A 22835-nucleotide genomic window follows, 5' to 3' on the forward strand; every position below is an offset into this window, starting at 1 on the left:
AAATTTCATTTTTTAAAACAAAATTCAAAATTCCCCTAGTATGGCTTCTCTCCTTTCCACCAAAAAGATGAATAATTAGTGTCTTGTGCTTATCTGTGTGAGAGTATAGTGGAAGGTGGAAGAATGACTTATCCTAGCTTCAGAGAAGGACTGGCAAAACCAAAAGTGTGACTTGTTCGAAAGTCTTACTCTCAAGTGGGGTTAAATGAGTTATTCCACACTCTACTCTTGTATATTTTGAACACGATTTGCTTTTTCATGACCATGTTATCCTTCCCACCCACCCCCTCCTCATTTTTTAAAAAGTGTTGTGGAGTTTGTGATCGGTTCATGGAGTGTTTTTAAGATTGATTCCCGCTCTGCCTTCCAGAAAGCCTGTTTTGTAGCTAAAACTGCTAGAATTTTCTGCCTGTTAAAAACATAAGGCCAGTGTTGTAACCACTCGCTAGTAGTATATAACTCCTTCTTCCATGAAGGGTAAGTGCTGCATCTGGTAGTAAGTGTTTGCAAGTCTAAACCCCTAAATTCTTGACAGATTTGCGGATTGGTGGGAGCTCTAAACTCTCTTTAATAGGATTGTAGCAGCATGTTGATTATTAAAAAAACAAAAAGTCACCTAAAACTTTCAAGGTCTCCAACTCCAGAATAAACTGTGCTCCCTACCTTCCAGACAGACTTCCCTGCAGGTTTGGGGACCAGCAGCTGTAATATTGATGTCAGTTACGTATAGTGTTACACGTTTTGTTTTTGTTGGAGTCTGTCTCTTCCATCATCATCATCATCACTGCCTGTTTTACTATAAATATCCTATTTTGCCGTAAGTCACATAAACTATGTGCTTTGTATATGGCAATGTTTACCTCTATGAGAATCTGAGCTTTTATGTGTATGGGTGGGAAGAACCCAGTTCAGAGTCTACAGCGAAGCCTAGAGCAGCAGCAGCTCTCTACGCTCTTCCACCCTTTCAGCAGTGGAGAATACACCTGCTCACTTATTTAGCAATAGGTACTTAAGGACATTTTTTCAAATCCTTCTGTTCTTTCTTGATCATCTTGTCTTTCCATTGGGCTCTGCCTGGCTCCCCCGTCTGTTTGCTGTTGCAGGTGTAGCTGTGCATGCTTCTCAGAGGCCTCATTAAGCCCGATGAGGCACTGCTCCTGCTTAAACACATTTTCCCTTTCTTCTCGGCATAGTCTGGCCTGAGACTGTCAGACCATAGGCTTGAGGTAGTTCCTTGGCACTGTGCAGTATCATCTTCTTGGGTGTTCAAAAGGGAGTATAGGCTCGACTGAGGTTTCGGGAATGCTCATTCTGCGCAGTGACTGTGCCGCTGACAGATGGGCATGTACAAAGCCTTCAGTGTTTAGGACCTTTTACTTTTGTCCTCACCGTGTGAGCACTGAGAAACCCTTTCTTCTCAAGCTAAAAAGGACAGGATGAGAAAGCCAGCGCTTTCCCAGCAGCTTGATGCTGTACCCCCAAGTGACCTTCAGGGGGAACCTTCCTGCCTGAGGAGAGCACGGTACCTTTGCATCACACAATTGCATCATCCACAGGATTTATTTATTTCTCCTCTCCTGGTCCATTCAGAGCTCTCCAAGTTCCCCTCCTCCCTCGGCGTTCCGTAGGGTCTCGAGCCCTTCACACATCTAGAAGGGAAGCATGTTTGTGCTGCTTGAAATGGTTAAATTGTTAGGCATCTCACATCGGGCGCGAGGAAGAGGCCAGCTGTAGCCCAGGTCTTCAGAAACAGGAGCAGTACATTCAAGAAACGCGGCTTTCAGCCTGCTCTTAAGAGAAGAGGATTCAGGGAATCCCTCGTGGCTCATTGGTGTCACAAGGCACATTTGCTCTTCCTGAGATCTAATATAAGATGTTAAGCAGCGCTGAGTGCTGGACTCAGAAGTATTTAAGGGTCTAGTCACCTCGCCTGCCGCTTGTCTAGAGAATTAGTACCAAAGACCTCTGCAGTCCTGTCAAAACCCATGTTGATTTGGCTCTGTGGAGGGAGCTGCCAAAACGGTTAGCAAGTATTTACACAAGCCTTAGGAGGACAATCAGAGGCAAAGGCAAACCGGTGTCTTCTGCAGAGCACTTGAAAAACTGCTGCCGTCATTCTTTTCTTAGGTCCATGTATTAGTTTAGCTACATAATCAGATATCTTCTCATAGCACAGAAATTGAACAAGGAAGCCAGGTGATTCTTCTCCCTGTTTCCTTTGAAAAGGATGTAAAAGAAGTTTAGTGGGACCTCTGTAAGTTCTTTGTTAGGAATAGTTTTCAAAGCTTTTGTTGAAGAGGAACCAGAAGTTCCTGGACCCTGGCTGACATTCCTTTATACCAGCCATTTTTAACAGATCGCTGTCTAAAGGGGTTATAGTATTTCAATACCTGGCTTGAAGAGTTTGTAAAGGGGGGCAGATGACTCCTGACCTCTGTTCTGGCTGGCCATCGTGTGAAGAAGTTATAAGGTCTCAAATTGGAATAGCCCTTGAATACCCAAATGTACTGCAAAAATTAAGCAAATTTGCCACAAGATGCAGTCTGTTAATTATGCAAGTGGCCTCCTTGAGATTAAACAAAAATCAGGCTTATGGTCCTGAGGCAATTGTCTGGTTTCGGTTATACTGTTGTAAACCTGGAAAAGATTCACTGACTTCACAGAGTTACTGTCAATCTAGATCAATATAGGTGGAGTAGTCTGAGCCTCTTGTATCTTTATGTAATATGTGGACTTCAAGATACTATGTTTTTCCCTGTTTTATTCTCAGGGAGCTTTAGGAGCAATGCTTGTCTGTCTTGTCTGCCTGTCGTATTAGACATGGCTGCTGTAGCAAGTGACTCAGAGCAGCAACTTTCCATATCCCCCAGAATGACCTCAGAGGTGTCGGCGGTGATTTCTCAGCAGCATCCAGGCCACAGGTTTATGTGCATGTCATTTAAAAATCCTTTAAAACTGACAGTGCGCACGGCTTTTTTCTGTCACCAGAAGGCTCTCGTGAACAAGATGGTGCTTGTCACAGCCTGGACAGCAGGGTGGCAGTTTACAACCCTGAGCAAGCAAGGGGGAATGAGTACAGAAGCCCCATGCCAGAAAGCCAGCTTTTGGGGCAGAAAAATATGATGATAACAAATCAAAATTCAACATTCATGTTGGGAATTTTTTACCAGTACATTCCAGGGAATGTATCATAGTGAGCATCCCAGATCTTATAGTGGATGTCCCAAGCTGAAGCCCAACCTTAACCATTTAGCTGGGAGCCAGACCAGCCTGCTGAGAAAGATGGCCACCATGTGGGAGAACCTCTTGGCTTCCCCACAGACATGTCCAGCTCTTCAAAAGTGCTGTGGGATTCCTTCTTCCAAGACATCTTTGTTCCCTCTCGACCACAAGAGACTGCCCGGTGTCTTTTCACCAACTTCTCTTAGTGCTACATCTTCAAAAGCCAGGGATGTCTGTGCGCTTCACAGTTGAAATTTCTGGCCTGAAAGTTGTTGCATTTAGCATCTGGAGAGCTGTGAAAATTTACTCTGTCCCCTTGCACTGGCCTTTTTGTGCTACTCTGCAAACCCTGTAGCTCAGTGTTGGAAAAGTTTTTGTAGAAAATCACTTTTAAGCTGTGCTTATTACTTTTTAACACTTCCCTTGGAAAATTATTGTTGGGTTTCTACAGAAGTCAGGCTCCTGGTCATGTCCTCTCACACTCCTGGAGGGAAATGGAGAAAGGGCCTTTCTCTCTCCTGACAGAAGCCATAACAAATTGCATCATCTTGTGGGACAGTATTTGGGAAAGGGATGCAGTTTAGCAAAACGTTGCTGGTGATTTTTTTTTTTGTGACAGAGCAAAATGTGGGAAGGGTCTTAGTTATATCTGGATTTTTTTTCTATTCCTGGCTTTGCTTCCTAAGTTGTCAGTGCATTTATAAACCTGCAGGTTAGGTTTTACTCGTTACTGTGGCTTCCTCGTCTGCTTTAATGATCAGTTTCGGGTGCTGAGGAACTCCAGGGGCTCAATCCAACCACACTCACGGGCTCTCCCACCTTGAATCTCCACTTTGACGCTTCCCTTCCCCACCCCACAGAAACATGACCAGGAATGATTTATTTGAAGCAGAAGCAGACAAGTGTCAATGTTTCTGTGGTGATGATAATCTTACCTCAGAAGAAGCATCTTGCAAGTTGTTCTGACCCCTCCGCAGCTGCTTATGGCTTTGGTGGGTGTTAGCGGGGGCTGGTGGGGATGGGGTTGCAGTGAGGCTGCACAGGGTGGGCAGGCAGAGGCATTCCAAGATGCGAGCATCCCCTCGGGGCCCCCAGGCCTCGCTGCACCAGAGTGAGCCGGCACCGTGCTTCGGTGCCCTGCCCGGGGAGCTTCCCGCACCAGCCGCAGCCCCGTTGCTCGGTGGTGTCTTGCAAAGAGACATGGTTTAGGGGTTTTTTTAATCCTTCTCATTTGTGTATGTTCCCTGCAGGGAAAGAAGAAGAAGAGGAAAAGGGATAAGCAGCCAGGAGAGACCAATGGTAAGTAAAAATAAGTCTAAATCTCTTGCTTAGTGGAACTGTGGCAATCCTGGTGTGACACTCCTAGGTATGGGGGAGGTGGGTACGAGTCTCCTGGCCTCACGGGGAGCCGGTCCCTATACTAGGCAGCCTGTTTTTTTAATGCACTCTAATTATTTACGCATTATTGCCCTTCTAAAGCTAGTAACCCAGCCATTGCATGAAAGAGCCTCTTGTGACATTAGTCAAATTTGTACGTAATAATTGCAAAGCCTTTAACCGCAGAGCCGTAGTTGTAATGCCTATGCCATCATTTATAAAGTTGTCTGCTTTTTTTGCGCATATGTGTGTGCGTGTACGTACGTATGTATGTGTTTGGTATTAATTTGGGCTGTACTTGTATGTTCTGATGCATGCCTTACAGTGGTAAATCGCACCCATTTTAAATTAAGGAGGTTTGCCATTCTATATAGGAAATTAGAAATACTGCATAGGCAATCTCATAGTCAATTTTGAAGAAGCCCTGACTTAGTTTTTTTGAAGCCTTTGTATAATTTGTTCTTTTTTTTCAGAACACAGCGAATGTTTCCTAAATCCTTGCCTTTCACTTCCTCCGATTACAGGTGCTAACGTCATTTTGAGTCATTTAAAATAGTTTATAAACTGCTTTTTAATTTTTTTCCTGCCATTATAGATTTTAACATTAAACACGTATGACATTAAGAAAAAAATACCATCCACACGTTTTGATAATATTTATTTATATATCTTTATCTATTATATGTTTGATAGTATTTTTTAATTTTGTTTTTCGTTTTTGTAACAGTTGCTATTAAAACAGTAATACAGTAAAAATAACGCAAGACTTGTACTAACTGTGCAAATTGAATATGCAGTATTTCTTTAAAGAGACTGATAAAGAATGGAAGCAAGTCAGTAATGAACCTCCTTAATCTAATGGCATTTTTCATGGCTCCCACTAAGTCTTCTCACATTAGCATGCATATGCATTTTTTTATTATTATTTTAGTTTTGGATTTTTTTTTTTCTTTCTGCTCAAATCTATTCACTGCAATTCACTAGCTGTACTAACTCAGCACCTTGCCATGCTTTACGTTTTATTTTCTGGCTGATACTAACATACTCATTCCGCAATCTACTTATTCTTATCCATTCTTTTAAATACAAATTAATAAAAACAAATAAATTGAATGTTATTCCAAAAGCTGCATTATCCCAAGAGATATAATTTCCTTTTTTTTTTTTTTCTCTCTTATTTTTATTTGTATCTGAGTTGAAGAAAAAAGCATGTTCAGGATCTAACTTCCATACTCAGCTTCTTTTCTTCCTTTCCCCCCTCAAAAAAGAGAATAAAAAACCCCAGCCCAAATAAATCTTGCCTGAAACATCCTGCTAGACCAGCCACAATGACTTTCCTCTACCTGCTCTTTTAAAAGGGAAAGAAACAGTCCTTTATAAAGGGATACTGCAGCTTTAATTGCAACAGCTAATCTCAAGAGTTGAATAAAAATGTGATTATCACTTTTTTTTTTAACTTTTAAATCAAAAGTCAATATTTTGCAATTAATAATGAGGACATTGATTTTTATTCCCTTTTTTATTTTTATTTTTTCCTTATTTTTATCTTTCTCTTTTTTCTCCCCTTTTCTCTCTTCCTCTCTCTCTCTCCCCCCCTCTCCCCTTTCCTCTTTTTCCTCTCTCCCTTTTCTGCTCGCTTTTCTTGAACTCATTCAGACCTGAGCGCTCCTAAGAAATGCCGAGCGCGCTTTGGCCTTGATCAACAGAATAACTGGTGCGGCCCCTGCAGGTGTGTATAGTTTTCCCAGACTCGCTATGGCTGATTTGCAGCTGGTTTATTTGGTACTTTCCCCTTTTTTTTCCTGCCTTGTTGCTTTGTAGCTCTGTGTTGTGATCTAGAAGACACAAGGGAGTGGGACACTGCCATGAGTTATCATCTCTCTGAAAGGGTTTTGCTTTTTTTTTTTTCATTGTTGGTCTTTTTTTTTTGCCTTCCTCTTTGCTGCTGCTAGCCAAAAATCCACTGTAAAACAGCATCAGCCTTAAGCCCATCTGATCCGTGGCTCAACCACGCTCCTGCCCTCCAAGCCTCCACCCAAGGAAAGTCGCTCCCAAAGCCCTTCATAACACGGCCTTGAGCGTGGTACCGACACCGGACAGACACACGGCCGTGTCAGAGATTTTTTTTCTTGTTTTCGTTTGGCTCATTGTGAAAGTCCTGTTTTCTTTCCTGCCCTTGGTACGAGGGGAGATTACCAAATAAAACTAAGGTGATTGAAAGCTAAACGTAGCTGTAGCTAAGATGACGCAGTCCAAATGAGCTCTATCCACCATTGTGTTGTATTTTTTGTGTTTACCTTATGCTAACAGATGCAAATACTCCAAAGAAGTGTCGGGCATTGTTCGGGCTTGACCGACAGAGTTTATGGTGCAAACCATGCAGGTATAATACTACCCATTAGGCCTTTGGGGAAATAAAAGCAATCTGTCCTCTTAGTGCATTTGTGTGATTTTATTTTTTTAATCTTTTTTCCCCACTCCCCACCTTTCTCTCTCCCACAGCATCAATTGCTAATAATCTTTGATCTTTGGAATTTCTTGCTAATTTAATGCCATTTTCTCTCTTTCTTTACCAATAACCTCTCCATGGTGGTAGAACTGGGAACAAGAAAACATCAGGTCCTTAAAGCTGGCAGTTTTTTCACATTTTTATTATTTTTTTCCAGATTGTCAGCAAAATGAATGTTTAGCTGGACATCTATATTTTGTCTTTCATTTGGGTCTATGTCTGCTGCCTCCAAAGGCTTTTTAAAAAGGTTCTGGGATCTGCAGCACTAGTACGTTTCTCATTAGTAGAGATGTAAAAGCCAGTGTTTGCAGCTTATATTGTACTCATTTTTTTGGTGTTATCTGCAAAATAAAATAGCTACCTGTAGGCTTCTGTGCCTCAGTAAGGTTTATGTAGATACCAGTTTTTTAAATGGTGTGATGTCTTTTTTTTCTGATTCTGAAAATACGTTTTTTCCTAAATTTTATCCCGACAAGTGAGCTGCAAATGCCTGAACTCTAGATAAAACTAATTATAACTTTAGTAGCACAGTTTCCAGCATTAAAAGGAGATGAAAGACATCAGAGAGCCCAAATTTCAACAGCCCATGTTCTACTGGAGTTTAATTCCATGTATAACTCAGTACGTACTTCTTTCTTGGTGGAGGGATACCGAGTAGTTCTTTTCTCATTCCTTTTTCCTTATATGATCGCATTTGGTTAAATTTGTTGTTTCTTTGTTCTGATACAAGCAGTCTTTGAATTTGGAATATTATGATGGTAGGTATTTCAACCCAAACCACACTCTGTGTGTAGTGATTCCTCTCCCACATTTTCCCCTCTTACTCATGCCAGTCCCATGTGCTCCATCTCATTTAGAATGTAGATCAGACGTCCATCGTATTTTGTGTATGCACGCAGTCTTGTTTGTGCTTAGTGTCGAGGAACACACGGATCGAGGGTGGTGTTGTATGTCAAAAATACCAGCTAAGGCACCAGAATTGTCTTCAACAGATTGCATATTGTCCCATTCAAGGCATTCTAGTACCAGGTATTGGGGTCTTAAATACCAGGACCAGTATGTATGTTAGACAAGCTTTGAAAGCAGCAGTTGCTTAAAGCTTAAAGGAAGAAGAGTTCAGTACACAAGAGCTGGGTAGCCACTTTACTGTGCCGGGAGGCTGGAGTCTCGTGCTAGCCAAAGACTCGAATGCTGTGTTTAATTAGGCTTTATTCTGTCGTTAGTTCACTACACACTATCAGCAGATATTTGTGTAGTCTAGAGATAGAGTATTTGAAACATGTCAGGCTCTGTATGCCAAGTACCAGGACGGGGGGCACATCATGTTTGTGTTGCTTTATCTTTCCCTAGCTGCTTAAGTAAACAGCATACTTTTAAAACTACATTTTATCAGCAAGGGGACTTTTCATTCGGTCTGTACAGTGCTTAGGTTACATGTGAAGCATGTTTATGCTCTCTTAACTTAGGCCAGATTTTGGTCAGAAATCTTCAGCACATCAGAGACGTCAGTGGTGTAGCTGATAGCTTTAGGCTTACTGATACAGAGTCAGCTGCTTTTTTTTTTTTTTTTCTTTAAATTGCATGGAGGCATTTTATCACTAAATATTATAGCATTTCTCTCCTAGTTCTGGTCCTAACCATTGTAACATTGCATTTGCTAGCATGGTAGCATTTTGTAGCGCATCTTAGGTAGATGCTAAAGATGTGCAGTTTGCTACTACAATAGAAACTGAGACATTTTTGCTCACAGCAACTGAATAAACCCATGTCATCCTCTGTGGCCTTCACTCATGGCAATTGCAGCACTACAGCTTTCCCGATGCTGTCCTGGGCCTAGTTTCAAGAGCAGCACAAGCAGGGCCAGGTCTGTTGGTGTTTGCCAGACTGATGCAGCAGTTGACGCTTTCAGAGCGACACACAAGTGAATAATCCTCACTAGAGCCTCCGAGGGGCAATATGTAGTAGCATTGTTACCACTTTTAAGAGAGCAGAACTGAGGCACAAAGAGCTCCTTGGATGCTTACTTATTCCCCTTCACCAGTGTTGCCTGGTGCTGTTCGCTTCTGGTAAAATTTGGCTTGCAAGGTTTGGGTTTTTACCAACTCTGCGTTCTGTCCCACCTAGCCATGACATGTACGTGACCACGGATAACATGGTGGGAACGGTACAGGCTGGAGAAATGTCCCCCCCTTGAGCCATCGTGATTTAAGTAAATGGCTTTTCAGACTGAAGGTGGCCACACTGTTAAAGAGTTTAATATGCAACAGAAGCAGAGGAAGCAATCTGCTCCCTTAATCCTAGTCAAAGGAAAATTACTTCATACCGGTAGCATACCAGTGGGTTTAGTTTTTAAAAGGTTAACTCTGCACACTCAAAAAGTCAGGTAGATCTGGTTTAAGTCTGCTTTGCCATGGGAACTCTTCCTTTCAGGCCACAGAACTTAAATAGTATTTTTTAAATAATTTTGAATTTTTGACATACTAGATTCAAACTGCCTCCAGTGAAATAATTAACTGCCTTGTAGGTTCGGAGCAATCCAGTCAAATGGCTTCGGGACCACCGTCAATGAGGCAGGCAGAGCTTGGGCCTCTGCTTGCAAATTATTTTAATCTGGGGAAGGGGGGGAGCCTTGCAGTCTCCAAATTGTGAAAACCCACCTTTCCACACAGGTAATATCAGTGAGCTTTTTGAAGCATCACTGTTCTGCTTTGCCAGTGGAGCTGTGCGGAAGGTCCAAGCGTGAACTGTGGCCCTGGTAGCGTTGCACAGCTGAAGCTAGGAAGTGATGGGACAGAGGAGAGGGGAGGGTAGAAAGAGCAGCAGAGTTGTCCTTAGCCAAGAGCCAGAGGCTTCCCGTGTTGTTTGTGGACGGTAGAAGAATTAACAGGTTCTGTTTTGAGCCCACCAAATTAATTTTTTTTTCTGTCTTTTAACGTTGCTCTAATAAAGCATGGTTTACAGCCTTCACTTGCTGTCTTCTATTTTTCTTCCCTTCTTTCTTTTTAACATTTAAGTTGCATGGTTGTCTTTAGTTTTTAGCATGTATTGATCTGCAGGCTAACGTGGTTAAAACTCTAATAGCCCTAACCCCTTACCTTGCCATGTGGAACGTGGAGCAGAACCTGAGAGCAGAGCCTGAGTCTCTGGAGGAAGGGATGTCACAGCACTGGTCCCTCACTGAAGCTGGTGGAAAGATGGGGTGCCAGGGTTGCTGTTCCCTTCCTGGCTATGGGAGATGATACCTTTTAACTCCAGGATCAAGCTGGTTAGATCTCCCCTGCAGTCGAGAGACATCTTTCCCCGTTGCCTAGACAGCAGACCTTGGTTTAACCCAAGTCAAACGCAGTTGCCGTACATGGGGGAGAGCACTGACGACCAGCAGTGGAGCTAGGGCGCCTACACGAGCAGAGAATGTCACCCAGCGACGTTCAGCTGCTGTGCTATGCTCGTCGCTTCCTCTGATGAAGTTGCTGAGCTAGGGCAAGTTATCCACTGGAGGGGGAGAGCAACCTACTCCTTCATGTTGGGGGCTTTGTGCAGCTTAGCTGAGCGTCCAGAGTTTTCGTGGCAGAGCTGCTCTAGGCAGACATCTCATGTGTAACAGTGGTTCAGCACTTCCCATGGAAAGTGTGCTTGTGAATAGGAGGGCTGGAGAGCCGTCATTATTAGGGTCAAGGTGGCCACTGAATGTCATTCTGCCAGATGCCATGGTTGTTTGCCTCATTATTTCTGTCCTGCTACTAGAATTGTCTTGCATATACTTGGCAAGAGAGATGGTGTGAAACTCATCTGTTTTCATTGCTCCTTTACATTATTAAGTGGACAGAGGGAGGAGAAAAGATCTCTGTCGGGTCACTTATTTATTTGAAGATGAGCGGCTCTTGCAAGACTCTCGTATTCCCTGGTGTGAAATAAGCTCCCCGTTTCCCCTTCACCTTTGTACCTGTCGCCGTGCTCTTCATCTACTGAAATTGGATCCCACTCTGGAGTTAACATGGATGGCCTCTCAGAGGAAAATTCCCCAAAATGCAGACGAGCAGCTTCCCAAATCTACCACTCTCCCTTAAAACAAAAAGTAAAACTGAGTCGATTTAAAGCCACAACCTGCAGGCCATACAACCAGTTATTCTTGTTATTTTGGATCATACTCTGTATCCTGTTCTTTTCCTGATTTTTCTTCTGTTTGCTTTCTTTGTTTGTTTTGATTTTATTTCCCCTCTCTCTCATTCTCTCTACTATATATCCCTCCTGTCTGACTCTGATGTTTCTGGATTTGGTGTGGTTCTTAACAGACAAGAAAGCAATGAGCAGTAGTTTGCAGCCCTCCTTGCCTCCCAAGGGCAGTGCATCGTTAAGACATGACAGCTGATGCAGGTGTAGAGATAGCCCCGTTGAGTTGGACAGCGTTATGGGACATCTTGAGACACCACCAACTACCCAGAGCTTTTATTTTATACGGATTAAGTTTGGGGTTGTTTTTTCCCTGGAGGAATGTTGAGTTTGTAGATTAGCACAGTGGGCTCCAAAAACACCTTATCTGATTTTCTGATTATTAAAGTAACTAAGGAAAGGAGGCGGCCTGAAGGTGAGGGGGGTGAAGAGACCTTTCCAAATCTGTTAGCGGAGGGGAGGTTCCCGAGCGGGCTCAGTGCCGAGGAGACCCTGCCAGACCCCCAGGACGGCGCGTGGGGCCGGGGTGCCGCCTGTGCAGAGCCCAGAGTAGCTAATGGACGGCTCTTTGCTTTAGATAACTGTCTCCATCAGCGTCTCTGCCCTTTATTCACAGATAACTCTCTCCCTGTTTCTAGGAGAAAAAAAAAGTGCGTTCGCTACATACAAGGTGAAGGCAGCTGCGTCAGCCCACCCTCTTCAGATGGAAGCTTACTAGACTCTCCTCCGTCCTCACCCGCCATGCTCGCCTCCCCCTCCAGAGACTCGAAACCACAGACTGAACAAACGCAACCCCTCTCGCTCTCATTGAAGCCCGACCCGCTGGCGCACCTGGTCATGATGCCGCCGCCATCCTCGCTCGTCCTCGCCGAGAGCGCTGCGAGCAAGCCCGGCGCCCTGCCTGCCGCCAGCTGCCCCAACGGGGCCCTGGACCACCCGCCGGCCGCCCTCCCGCCGGCCGCCGCCGCCGCCGCATCCCTAGCACAGCCCTCGACGTCCTCCTTGCATTCCCACAGCTCGCTGGCGGGGACACAGCCCCAGCCGCTCTCCCTTGTAACCAAGTCCTTAGAATAGCTTTAGCCTCGTTAGCCCTTTCGGTTTCCTTCGGAGGGATTGAATTCTGTTGGGATTTGGGGTTTGTTTTGGGTTTTTTTTTCTTTTTCTTTAATTTTTTTTTTCCTTCTCCTCCTCCTCGTCGTCCGCTGTTCGTTGTCGTTTCTCGGTTTTGTTTTTAATTCGTGCCACGTGGCTACATTAGTTGATGTTTTATCGAGTTCATTGGTCAATATTTGACCCATTCTTATTTCAATTTCTCCTTTTTAAATATGTAGATGAGAAAAGCCTCATGATTCTGCCAAAATTTTTATCAACAGCTGTTTAAAGTCTTTGTAGCGTTTAAAAAATATATATATATACATAATTGTTATGTAGTTCCAATAGCTTAGTTTTAAAGACTGATTTTAAAAATTAAAAAAAAAAAAGAAGCAATTTTGAAGCAGCCCTTGCCGGAGGCATTGGTTCTTTATTATTTGTATTAAATACGAGCTTGCGAACCAATCATTTTACATCTGGTTTTTAAACCTTTAAGGGCACAACGAATGCAGTGCCGCTACTACTTCTTTTTTTTTTCTTCCTTGTGTGAAACAACCTTTATTGTGATGTTACTTGTTATTGTTTAAATGTACAGAAACAAAGGGTTAAAAAAAATGTGTTAATATACCTTGTTCCATGGTGTTGTTCTTTTGGGGGAGGGAACGCTACTCAACAATTAAAAGTATCACAACGCTATTGGACCAGTAGTATTTATTGCTTTAGAAATTGCTTGTTGTATCTGTATGTTGTCCCTTTTTAAATGTTTTTTTTTCTTCTTTTTTTCTTGAAGCATTGTATAAAGGTTTTTTTTTTCCCTTAGTGTAAGCATCTTATATATAACAACTCATTTGTACAAGGTTTTTAAGTTTATATATAAATGTGTATATATATATTTTTTTCTGGGATTTTTGTTTTTGATTTCCTTTTGTGATTTTTTTGTTTTTTGTGCTCTATGAAACACAGTTGCCACCAAATGGACATTCGCAGATGCATTTTTTCAAGGATCAATAGTGTAAAAAAAATTGCTTTAAAAGCCATTACACATAAAAAGACTTGAAAATTTAGCAAGGGAATTTTTAGCAACGCTGTTTGAAAAACAGCAAGGTCCAAGTGTCTCCCATTCAGAACTGCAGCTGAATCCCCTGCGACATTAGGACTGTAGGCTGTGTGCAAAATTTTTATGTGCCAAAATTCTCAGTGACTTTTAACTTTCTCCCGACAACTTTATTTTTTTTTTTTTAATGCTGTAATTTTTTTGTTCATCATGTTTTGCTGTGATGTTACATAGGTAGATATGTATGTAGTTTTAATGTCACCTATAACAGACGTGTTTGGTAGCAGATTGTCCGGAAAGCATTTAAAATGAAGAGGTATAAACCCTTAAGGGCCAAATTCTGTATATTAGATTATTCATAAAAGGAAAATCAGACTGCCACTTTTATGTACACTTACTACATACAGGTAGGTAGCAAACTTAAAACAAAAAAAAAAAAAACCTAGGCATGTTGATGTTGCAAAAAACGCTGTATAAAGCTGAAAAATTGTTCATCTGTTCATTCAGTGCCATTGTAGTTGACATGAAGCGATTGTAAAACTGTCTCAGATTTTTCTCTGGTTTATTAAGATGCTAACTATAACATTTTTTGTGAATACTTTGAATGTTTCCTAACAGTTGTGATGTTACTGTTCCGTTTTATGCTCTTATTCCGATTTTCATTTTTAATGGTTTGGAAGCCATTTTTTGTAATGAATAAATGTTCATGCTGTACAGTATCTGTAGCATGCAGTTCTGGATTAATAAAAGCAACTTAGTATGTGCAGAGAATGACTTGTTAACTCATTTATGCGTTGACTGCATTTCACTCTGGCCAAAAAGATTTACAGCCTGAGTGGAAAACTTCCTTGCAAAAAATTTTGTGAAAATCGTGCAACTTGCAGCCAGCTCTAGTCGTGAGAAATCCTCAGTTTCCTTCAGCTTCCTGTGCTGCCGCCTGCTTAAATGCGTTTTGCAGTAGCCCTCTCCCTGCTCAGCAAGCTTTTGTTTTAAGAGTTGAAAATTTTTTAAAGCAAATGAAACGTGAGTTGGCAAAAGACAAATAGCATGTGAGCTAAAGTAATGCCATCCCTCTGTGTGAAGTGATCCTGACTGGGGGACAGGGGACCAGGGCTGATGATACCTTTAGCTTTAAAACATTTTTGTTCAACCTGGTGATCCCACAGCACGGGGCTGATGCACTGTAGCGGTCACACAGGAGAGCTTAGGTAGTCCTAATTAGTCAGAGTCCTTGTGCCGGCCTTAGGGTTTATCTGCTGGGTAGATTTGAGGCCATTTTTACATATATATGTTTGTTTGTTTGTTTGCTTTTGAATGCAGTGAGCCCTTGCAGCACAGCCTGCTCCCAGCGCTGAGCATCCACCTGATGCAGCAGTGCCTGCAGATGCTGCAGAATGAGAGTGAACTCACATGCAAGAATTTTTATTAAATGGTTGCTTTGGGTCTTTTAAACGCAGTCGGGATTTAAGCTTCATAATTTCCAGGATTCTCTCAGAAAGCGGATGTCACCATAGCCCCAGTCATCTTGGAAAATCTCTGCCATAGCAATTTCTACAGTGGCACTTGAGGACAATCAAATGCGAAGGTCCCGGAGCAGGCTTGTTTCCTGCCAGCGTGCCAGTGTGTTGCTCAGGTAATGCGCTTCTCTTCAGTCGGTCTTGTTGGACTCTGCGGGAAGGGTGAGTATTCTTCCATGTACAGGTAAACAGGTTAAGTGATTTTTTGCAGAGACCTGGGAATGGGGCCATTTCAGGAAGCCCGTTCCCGGAGGCGAGACCGTGCTCTCCCTCGCTGCGGGGGTCCAATAAAACCGAAACTGGCTGCAAAGCAGTTGTTGGCTGAAGAAGGAGTTTGCTTTGTAGAGGGGCTGGGAGGTACTGGGTGAAGTACTAAATAATGTTTAAACAGAATATATAGTACTTTAAATTGCTACCAATTTTTAAATTACTAGTTTACAAGCCAGAGACTTTTTTGTTTCAAAAGTGTTAATACATGAGTATTATACATGAGTATTGCTTCATATTTCCTATTAGAAGGATTACATCCGGTGAATTTTTTACCAAGCTCCATTTTTCTCTCTTGGTCCAAGGCCTGATGCTGTTTCTGTTGTGGTCTAGCACAGTGCTCCCCTTGACTTGAGCAGAACATGTCCCTTGTCACCCGTGACAGGCATGTGGGCAGGCAGGTGGGACGGGACTCTGCGATGAGGAAGAGGATGTTGCTGCAAAGCCTTTGGGGAAGATGCCAAATCTTGCTGTTGTTGGTAGCCTGCAAATTGAATGCAATGCTCAAATTACTCTCCTGCTATTTAAGGTTTCTAGGGAGTTTTTTTTTCTTTATCCTAAACTTTTTGACTCTTGCTAGAGCATGGCCATCCATCAGCCAGACACATGTACTGCGTCTCTACTGGGGATAGCTGCTCTCTTCTAATGTAAAACATAGTGCTCCAGGGAGATCTTTGAATGCTGTGATTCAAAGGAGACACCATCAAGGTATGATTCATATAGCCAGGAAAATAGCGTGTTCTTTGCTCGCTGCTTTATTAGCAAGCCTTTGGAAAGCAGAGTCCAAAAACACTGTTCCTGAACAAATTGGTTTTCCCTCTGTGCGCACGGTGAGAGAGGCGCGTGTTTGAAAGATAGGTTGAACAGAGCTTGCGAGTGGTGGATAGCTCGTGCAGGGAACTCTAGTTTGTTGTGGAAAACAATTGCTTACTCCTCAGAAAGCAACGGCTTGGTTTTCATGTAGGTTGTGCATTGACTGTGTCCCTTGATGAGCTTATGCCTTCAGATTTGCTTCCAGATTCCCTTTGCTCATAGGGCCTGAGCTGGGTCAAGGCTCCTAGGAGAAAATTACTGTTATTTATATATACTCCCTTTGTGCCCAGGAGTCACAGCCAAGGACCCCATTGGATGAAGTACACTGGAAATGTGTTGGAAAGACAGCCCTTCCCGTACACTGTAGGTGTAAAATAGGGTGACCAACTGGCTACGGGGGTACGGCCTGATCACCCTGTTCACTCCCAGATCCGTGCAAGTGAGGGCAACCTCCAGAGCAGGGTGGTGACAAACTGGCACGCTCTGTCCTTGTGCGGGGCAGCCATGGGACAGCATGGGGCCCTATGTACGGTAGGTAATTCACTGCAGCTATTGCTTCCATCTGTTTTTATGGGATAAGGCAAAGCAGCAAGTCAATGTATCGCATGTTCAGGAGACATTTACTTTCCATTAGTTTTGTAAATCTCATTTTTCACTTAGTGTATGGAATTTTGAAAAGTTTAAGCAATTGCTGACTCAATAAAGCAGTGCCACATGGCTTTAAGCTTTGCTTAAAGGAAAAAAAGGAAGCGAAAGGCAGGAAAAAAGAGCAATATTTAGAGTCCTGTTCATTTCATTAGACCATAAAAAGATGCAAAGAGAATTCACAGTAAAATAGTTGCATGGGCCATTGCAACAATCATGCAAGCAAACAGTAATAATAAAAATGAATATGTGTGAAAGTGCTGCCCAGCTATGTCTGGCATACACGTAGGAATTCCTTACCACCTAAGACTCTGGGTAAAGATTTTGGATGCTGTTTTGGGAAAGATGTCCAGCTGAAGACTAAATTCAATACAGGAGCAATATTGAGCTTCAGTGATCTTTGTTGGGCAGGAAGGCTAAAGCTCTTGGAGTCTTAAATCTATGAATATGCAAATGTGCTCAGAGATTATAGCAATTACTATATTATAAAAAAGGGTAGTCAGGTACTTTGGCATTCATTTTAAGATGTTCTTGGAAAACATCTTGAGACTTAAGACAGATCAGCTACAACTGAATGCATCCCAATGGCCCATCATTGTCAATAATGTCACCAGCCCATTTTAAGGGCTCCCTGAGGACAGGAGTCTGCCAACCCCCTGAGCTGATTTCCTTCAGGGATCAATCCAAAATATTCGCTAATGACTTGCATCCATGTTCTAGGAGTTGCTCTTTTTCTGAGGTTGGAAATCCATTTAATTTGGGGCAGGGGGGTGTTAGCCTGGACCTCTAAGGCAGTGGAGATCATGAAGTCATGCTGTCCGTCCATCTGTTTGTCCCTCTCCTGATAACTCTTGTATCCTCTGGCATTTTGAACCAGACTTGACAGCGGCAGTCAAACTCTTGGAGATAATAAAGTCCCTGTGAGTTCCAGGGAAATCTCTACCGACACTGAGAAGAGAGGCTTTCCAGATCCACTGCTGAAGAAAAGGCAGGGAGAGCTCAGCTGTTATCCATTCTCTCTGGCAGCATCCAGATGGCCAATTATCACACGTCTACTTCTGGACCAGCATCTGTGCTCTCCTGCCCAGCTGGCAGGCCAAGAAGATTACGTAGGAGACATGGAGAGCACTGGGGTGTTGGAGGGAACAAGGGACATGGGAGAGAGTTAAGGGTATAGCGAAAACTGGAAATATTGCAGCTGCAATATGTAATATTATGTAAGATTGCAGCAAGGAAGCAAGGGGAGGGGAAGGACGATGGGGAGACAGGAGACACAGCTGCAGGACACCAGGCCTTGCTAATGTTACTGCTCACAGAGCAATGCTGCTCTGAAAGAGTAGACGCCATGGTGTTACCAGCTCCTTGGCTCCTTCTTTCTCATGTGCCTGCACCCGCTCACCAAGGAGAAGCAGAGCCCTGCTTGGGAGGTACCCGCCGGCAGGGGCTCTGCCCAGGCAGGCCGTGATGCCCTGGTCTCGCCCCCCCACCAGAAAGTCTGCAGGGTGGGAAAGGCTCAGGGTGTTTTCACAGACCTGTAGCATGGTGAGGAACAGAGTTGGGTGTGGATAGCAAGAAGGTTTTGTTGTGTTTGGGGTTTTTTTTCCCCCAAAAAAGAGAAAAAAGGTTATCTTACTTGCAAACAAGCCCATTTGTAGTAGCTGGTTCCCAGGCATTAGAGAACACCCTGGTTTTAATCTTCCTCAGAAAATGTCTCCTTTACTCCCTTATTTTGTGTTCCCCTTTGAATATGTTGCTGGAGTATTTTTGGATCTAACTATATCTTTTTAATCTGTTCCCCCCACCCCTTCTCAGCCCCCGCTGCCTCCCTGCCTGCTCCTCCTTCAAACTTATATAATGGCACATTATACAAAATAGCTAAGCAGGTGGTATTTTTAAAGACAGTGAGTGAGCATTTTTTTGGCCTAAATTTGGAATGAAACAGATGGATTTTAAGACTCTGCTTTTCTATGAATAGTAACCGTTGTTCTCCACTGCCTTAAACACCAATTTCAAGACCACCTCCAGCAACCAATCAGCACTCCGTTATTTAATTATAACAAAATTCTTAGCTCTGTCTGCTGCTGCATGGGCAAGTGGGGGGCACTGGATCAACTTCTGGAGCCAGGCAGACTTGCCAACAATAATTTTCCTTTTCCCACAGGGCCGAGGGGGCCTGGAGCGGGTTCCAAGTTCCTCCTAAACTGGCTGTTCAGTTTGGGCTCCCTGACAGAGTGCTTGAAAAGGGTTATAGAAAGGCAGATAAATGCACTTCTTGTTGCAAGCTTCCCTGACAAGCCAGGCCTCCAGAACAGTGATCTCATTCCTGCCTCATTATTAGTGGTGCCAGATTTTTTCCATTAACAGGTAATTGAGTCGAAACTAAAATAAGCAAAGTTTGTTTTATCCAATGCATTTTCTTGCTTGCTTGTGAAAGAAAAACACTTTAGAGAGGAGTTTGCTTTTAATGTTCATGGAAATGTATTTACATCTTAGAGATTCCTCTCTGCTCTAGTGTAATTAACCTGACTGGTCTTTTTGTTATTGTTGTTTTGAGTTTTAAAGCAAAGACATTGGCAAGGCTTAATTCTTTTTTTTTTTAATGGTTTGGATTCCCTGGGACCAGTGGGGTTGAAATCACCCTTTCTGTGCACGGCCACACGTGTTATTCTGCCCCCGTGTGTGTGTTCACATTGTGTGATTGACTTCACCCATGGCCCCAGAGAGGAAGCAGGAGCAGGACCCCAACAGGACGATGCTGTGCACCACTTCCAGGCTCACAGTAAACTTTGCCTTCCAGAGGGGCTGCAGGGACACTGTTGGGACCTGTCTGTGTCTTCTCTCCTGATCGAACAGGAAAACAAAGTGGCTGCCTGCAAAATGCTCATGGTCTTGCTGAAGATTGTTTCTAATCCATGTGGTTATGAAGGCAGAAGGGACAAGTGTAAAATCTGGGCTACGCGTGCTTCTGCTGAGACAACGTTGCTTGTAGAGGAGGAGAGAAACTTTCTACCTGTCGGGGTGTGTCTGCGCACAGGGATTGCCAAGCCATCTGCCTCCAAGCCAAGGAAGTGCCAGCGCCAAGAAAACCTGAGCAGCTCCTCAGCCCACAGCTTCAGGCTTCCCTGTGCAGCCACCGGGTCACCTCCTCCCCCTTGGCTGCAGAAGAGCCAGCCCTGCCCTGGGGAAAAGGCAAAGGCCTCAAGAACAGCATGTGAAATGCTGCAAGCCCTTGGGGACAAGCATGTCCTGTAGAGAAATTCCTACCAATGTGGATGTCATCCCATTTTTTGAGGCATCGCCCTCATGCCTCCTAATCCTCTGGTGCTGGGCTGCCTTGGGGGTCTCTGGGCCACCCTACACATCAAGCAGTGAATTCCCTTCAAAATTCACAGGACTGATGCCCAGAAGCATGGCTATTTTCTGACCTAGCTTGGGTGTCTGAGACAGTTGCTTCTGGAGTCAGATCTGGCCTTACCACTAGGCAAAGCAGGCGCCTCTTGTGCTCCTCCCCTGACCCATGACCTGAAGTAAGCAAAACCTGCAGAGACTTTGCCTCATTTCAGCTACTAGTTTACGAGGAAACAGTTGACGATGCTGAAGAACAGACAAGTTTCATGTTTGTGAATTTGGGCTATTCATGGAGGTAGGCTCCTGCCTACTTTACCCTTGTGAATGAGGCCATGTCCACCAGTGATGCCTGGCACTTGAGCACTTTGCCCGTAAACTGACATTCTTGTATCAACTGTGTTTCTGTGTAACCTCTTCTCCAGCCCTTTGCAAAGGAGCAAAGAGATGGGAGCGTCACAGATGGGCTGGTAGCCCTGGACAGAGGCGGGGGAGGTTGAGGGTGCTGAGTGTGGGCTGCGGGATGGGGACCACAGCATGCCCCGCTGCGGCTGAGACCCCGTAGCGGGGCAGGGGAAACGGGTGGCGGCAGAAGTGCTGAGCATGGCAGCGGTGCCTGCCTGCTGTGTGCTGGCTCAGCCTCACATCCCCTGGGTTCTGAGAGGCCAATTACCAATTCACAGAGCCTGTTTCAGCACAGACAGGACCTTCAAAGAGTTGGGAGCCTTTCTGGTTTTGTTTTCTTTTTTTTTTTCCTTATGCCCTCCTCAAAAAATAAAAACAGAAAGACCCATACTTTAAGGTCAAGTACATAATTGTTTCTAACAGGAATTTCACACATTGTCTCTTCCTCTGGGCAGGTATTGCTGGGTCAATTACCCTGACTACCCAATGACAGACTCGAGACACTATAACCCCGATCTGCACTTGAACACATCCTCTCTAAAGTAGAATTCAAAGGGCTTTTTGCTTTGTTTTGTTTAATCACACAACTTCTGGGGGTTTTCTGGTTAAAGAATTTAGCTGGCTTTCATATCGTGCAGTTCTGATGCTGAGACTTGTCTGGCAGTAAAGCTGTAGGCGAAATCAGACAGGTGACATGGGAGCCATCATCCTGCAATAGCCCTTGTCTGGGCTGAGGTGGAGGGTCCATGTAGGAAAGATATACTGTGGATGAAGGAGCATACCAGAAAATGCCTGTTAATGGCTGAAACAAAACAAGATGCCCTAATTACATTCCTAGCAGTCTGGAATATGCATTAACCAAGTCCCTCAGGTTACCTAGCTCTAAAAGGGCTGTAAAAAAGTTGTTGTCATGAGGCATGCTTGCTTGCACAGCTCTTACTCTCTGTAATGAGACCTGCACAGCAAAATCAGGGTTGCCGCAATGGCAGGAGATGAAATTCCTTCTCCAGTCACTCATTCCAACATATGTGCTTCTCGCTGGACTTTCGGGGGTACTCCTTGTCGTACCAATGATGTGTTTTAATTCCCTGTTTAGTGCATGAATTTGGCTGAAGCAGCCAAGTGGCTTGCTTTTATGAACTTCTCTTCTGTGTCATGAAGGGTGACAAACAACTGAGATTAGTGAAAAACCATTGAACAAAGTGGCTTCATCTCAAATTGTTTCATTATAAGAGATTATCTTTTTCTTTCTCCCATGCTCTTTAAATTTTTAAGTGAACTTAAATTAAAAGACATCACTCTGCTGTAGGCAGTAATCAGATAGGAAAGATTTGCCCTCTACAAACCTGTTCGCTCATTACAGCTAGAGACTACCTGCAGCATGGACAGCAACAGTACAGACTCCTCTGAACTCAACTCTTTCTTCAGGCTACTGTGCCCTGGATGAATGAGCTGAGGGATGCGAGAGTCGCATTGCCTCCATCTTCCTTCAAATCCCTTCTGTTCCGTTCACACTGTACACAGTGTTCATCACTGTTGCATCTCAGCACCTCAGGTTCATTCCAAGAGCCACCAGGGTTTACCCGGTGTCCTGCATTTCACAAGAATGTCATAGTAGCGTCATCTCCAATTCACATGTTCATAAGCTGATCCAAAAGGCCATTTTTGGGATGAGTTTCACCTTTGCGGAATATTTGATATGTGTTTCAACAAAAGTGTCTATTAGCAGTGAATATAATGGTTAGACAAACTGCTTCAAGTCAGCTGAGACCAGTGACAAGATCTGGCCTAGCAGAGCAGACCTAGTAATGTGGAAGAGGGTATGAGGACTGATTGCACAATATCAATAACTTCAATATCCTCACAGGTTCAGTCAAGACCTTCTACTCGGGTACTAGTATCTTTATACTTTGTACTGACTTGCAGCTCTTCTCTTCTCTGGGATGACATGTCCAAGATTTCCAATGGGAACTCATGGCCTTGGGTGTCCCATTTGATGAAGGAAGCTTGTTCCCAGCAAGAACTGGATTCCTTTCATTCCAGGGGGAAAGAAATCTGTGTAAAATGTCTCAACCTCAACTCTGAAACTGAAGCCACAACATCAGTATCTACAACTGAAAAATCTACAGTGATCTTAATTTAACTTAATCCATGAGATGATACATTTAACACACCTTTTGTACTATGTAAAATAACAATATTTTTCATGTTAGAGAAGGCAAAATGAACAGGAGTATAAATATTTCTATACATTAGCTGTTAGTTACATTTAAATATGCTCAAGTTTCACTGTTTCATATAGGTCTTTGGATTTGGTCCAACCTGAAGATCATATTTACCCAAACTTAAATATTTGGGGGGGATTTTTTTTCCTAATATACCTGTCTTTTTTAGTGGTGATGTTGTTCTGGCTAGTTTT

At 43.5% G+C, this 22835-nt stretch overlaps 1 protein-coding gene across 23 annotated transcripts in view; it reads left to right on the forward strand.

The window, feature by feature from the left end:
• Positions 1–14195, forward strand: part of TCF7L2 (transcription factor 7 like 2) — a 181458-nt gene extending 167263 nt beyond the window's left edge. For 7 of the 23 annotated variants that reach the window (XM_075108242.1, XM_075108249.1, XM_075108252.1 and 4 more), the window contains 4 exons: positions 4473–4521; positions 5073–5123; positions 6256–6328; positions 11917–14195. In XM_075108242.1, coding sequence (XP_074964343.1) covers positions 4473–4521; positions 5073–5123; positions 6256–6328; positions 11917–12352 — 609 coding nt within the window. In that variant the 3' untranslated portion in view covers positions 12353–14195. Of the gene's footprint in view, positions 1–4472; positions 4526–5072; positions 5124–6255; positions 6333–6909; positions 6983–11916 lie in introns of all 23 variants that reach the window. The other 16 variants (XM_075108260.1, XM_075108262.1, XM_075108263.1 and 13 more) reach the window with 9 other exon arrangements.
• Positions 14196–22835: the final 8640 nt, after the last annotated feature.

Source organism: Phalacrocorax aristotelis, chromosome 12 (assembly GCF_949628215.1).
Source record: "Phalacrocorax aristotelis chromosome 12, bGulAri2.1, whole genome shotgun sequence".
In the NCBI taxonomy this organism is placed as follows: Eukaryota; Metazoa; Chordata; class Aves; order Suliformes; family Phalacrocoracidae; genus Phalacrocorax; species Phalacrocorax aristotelis.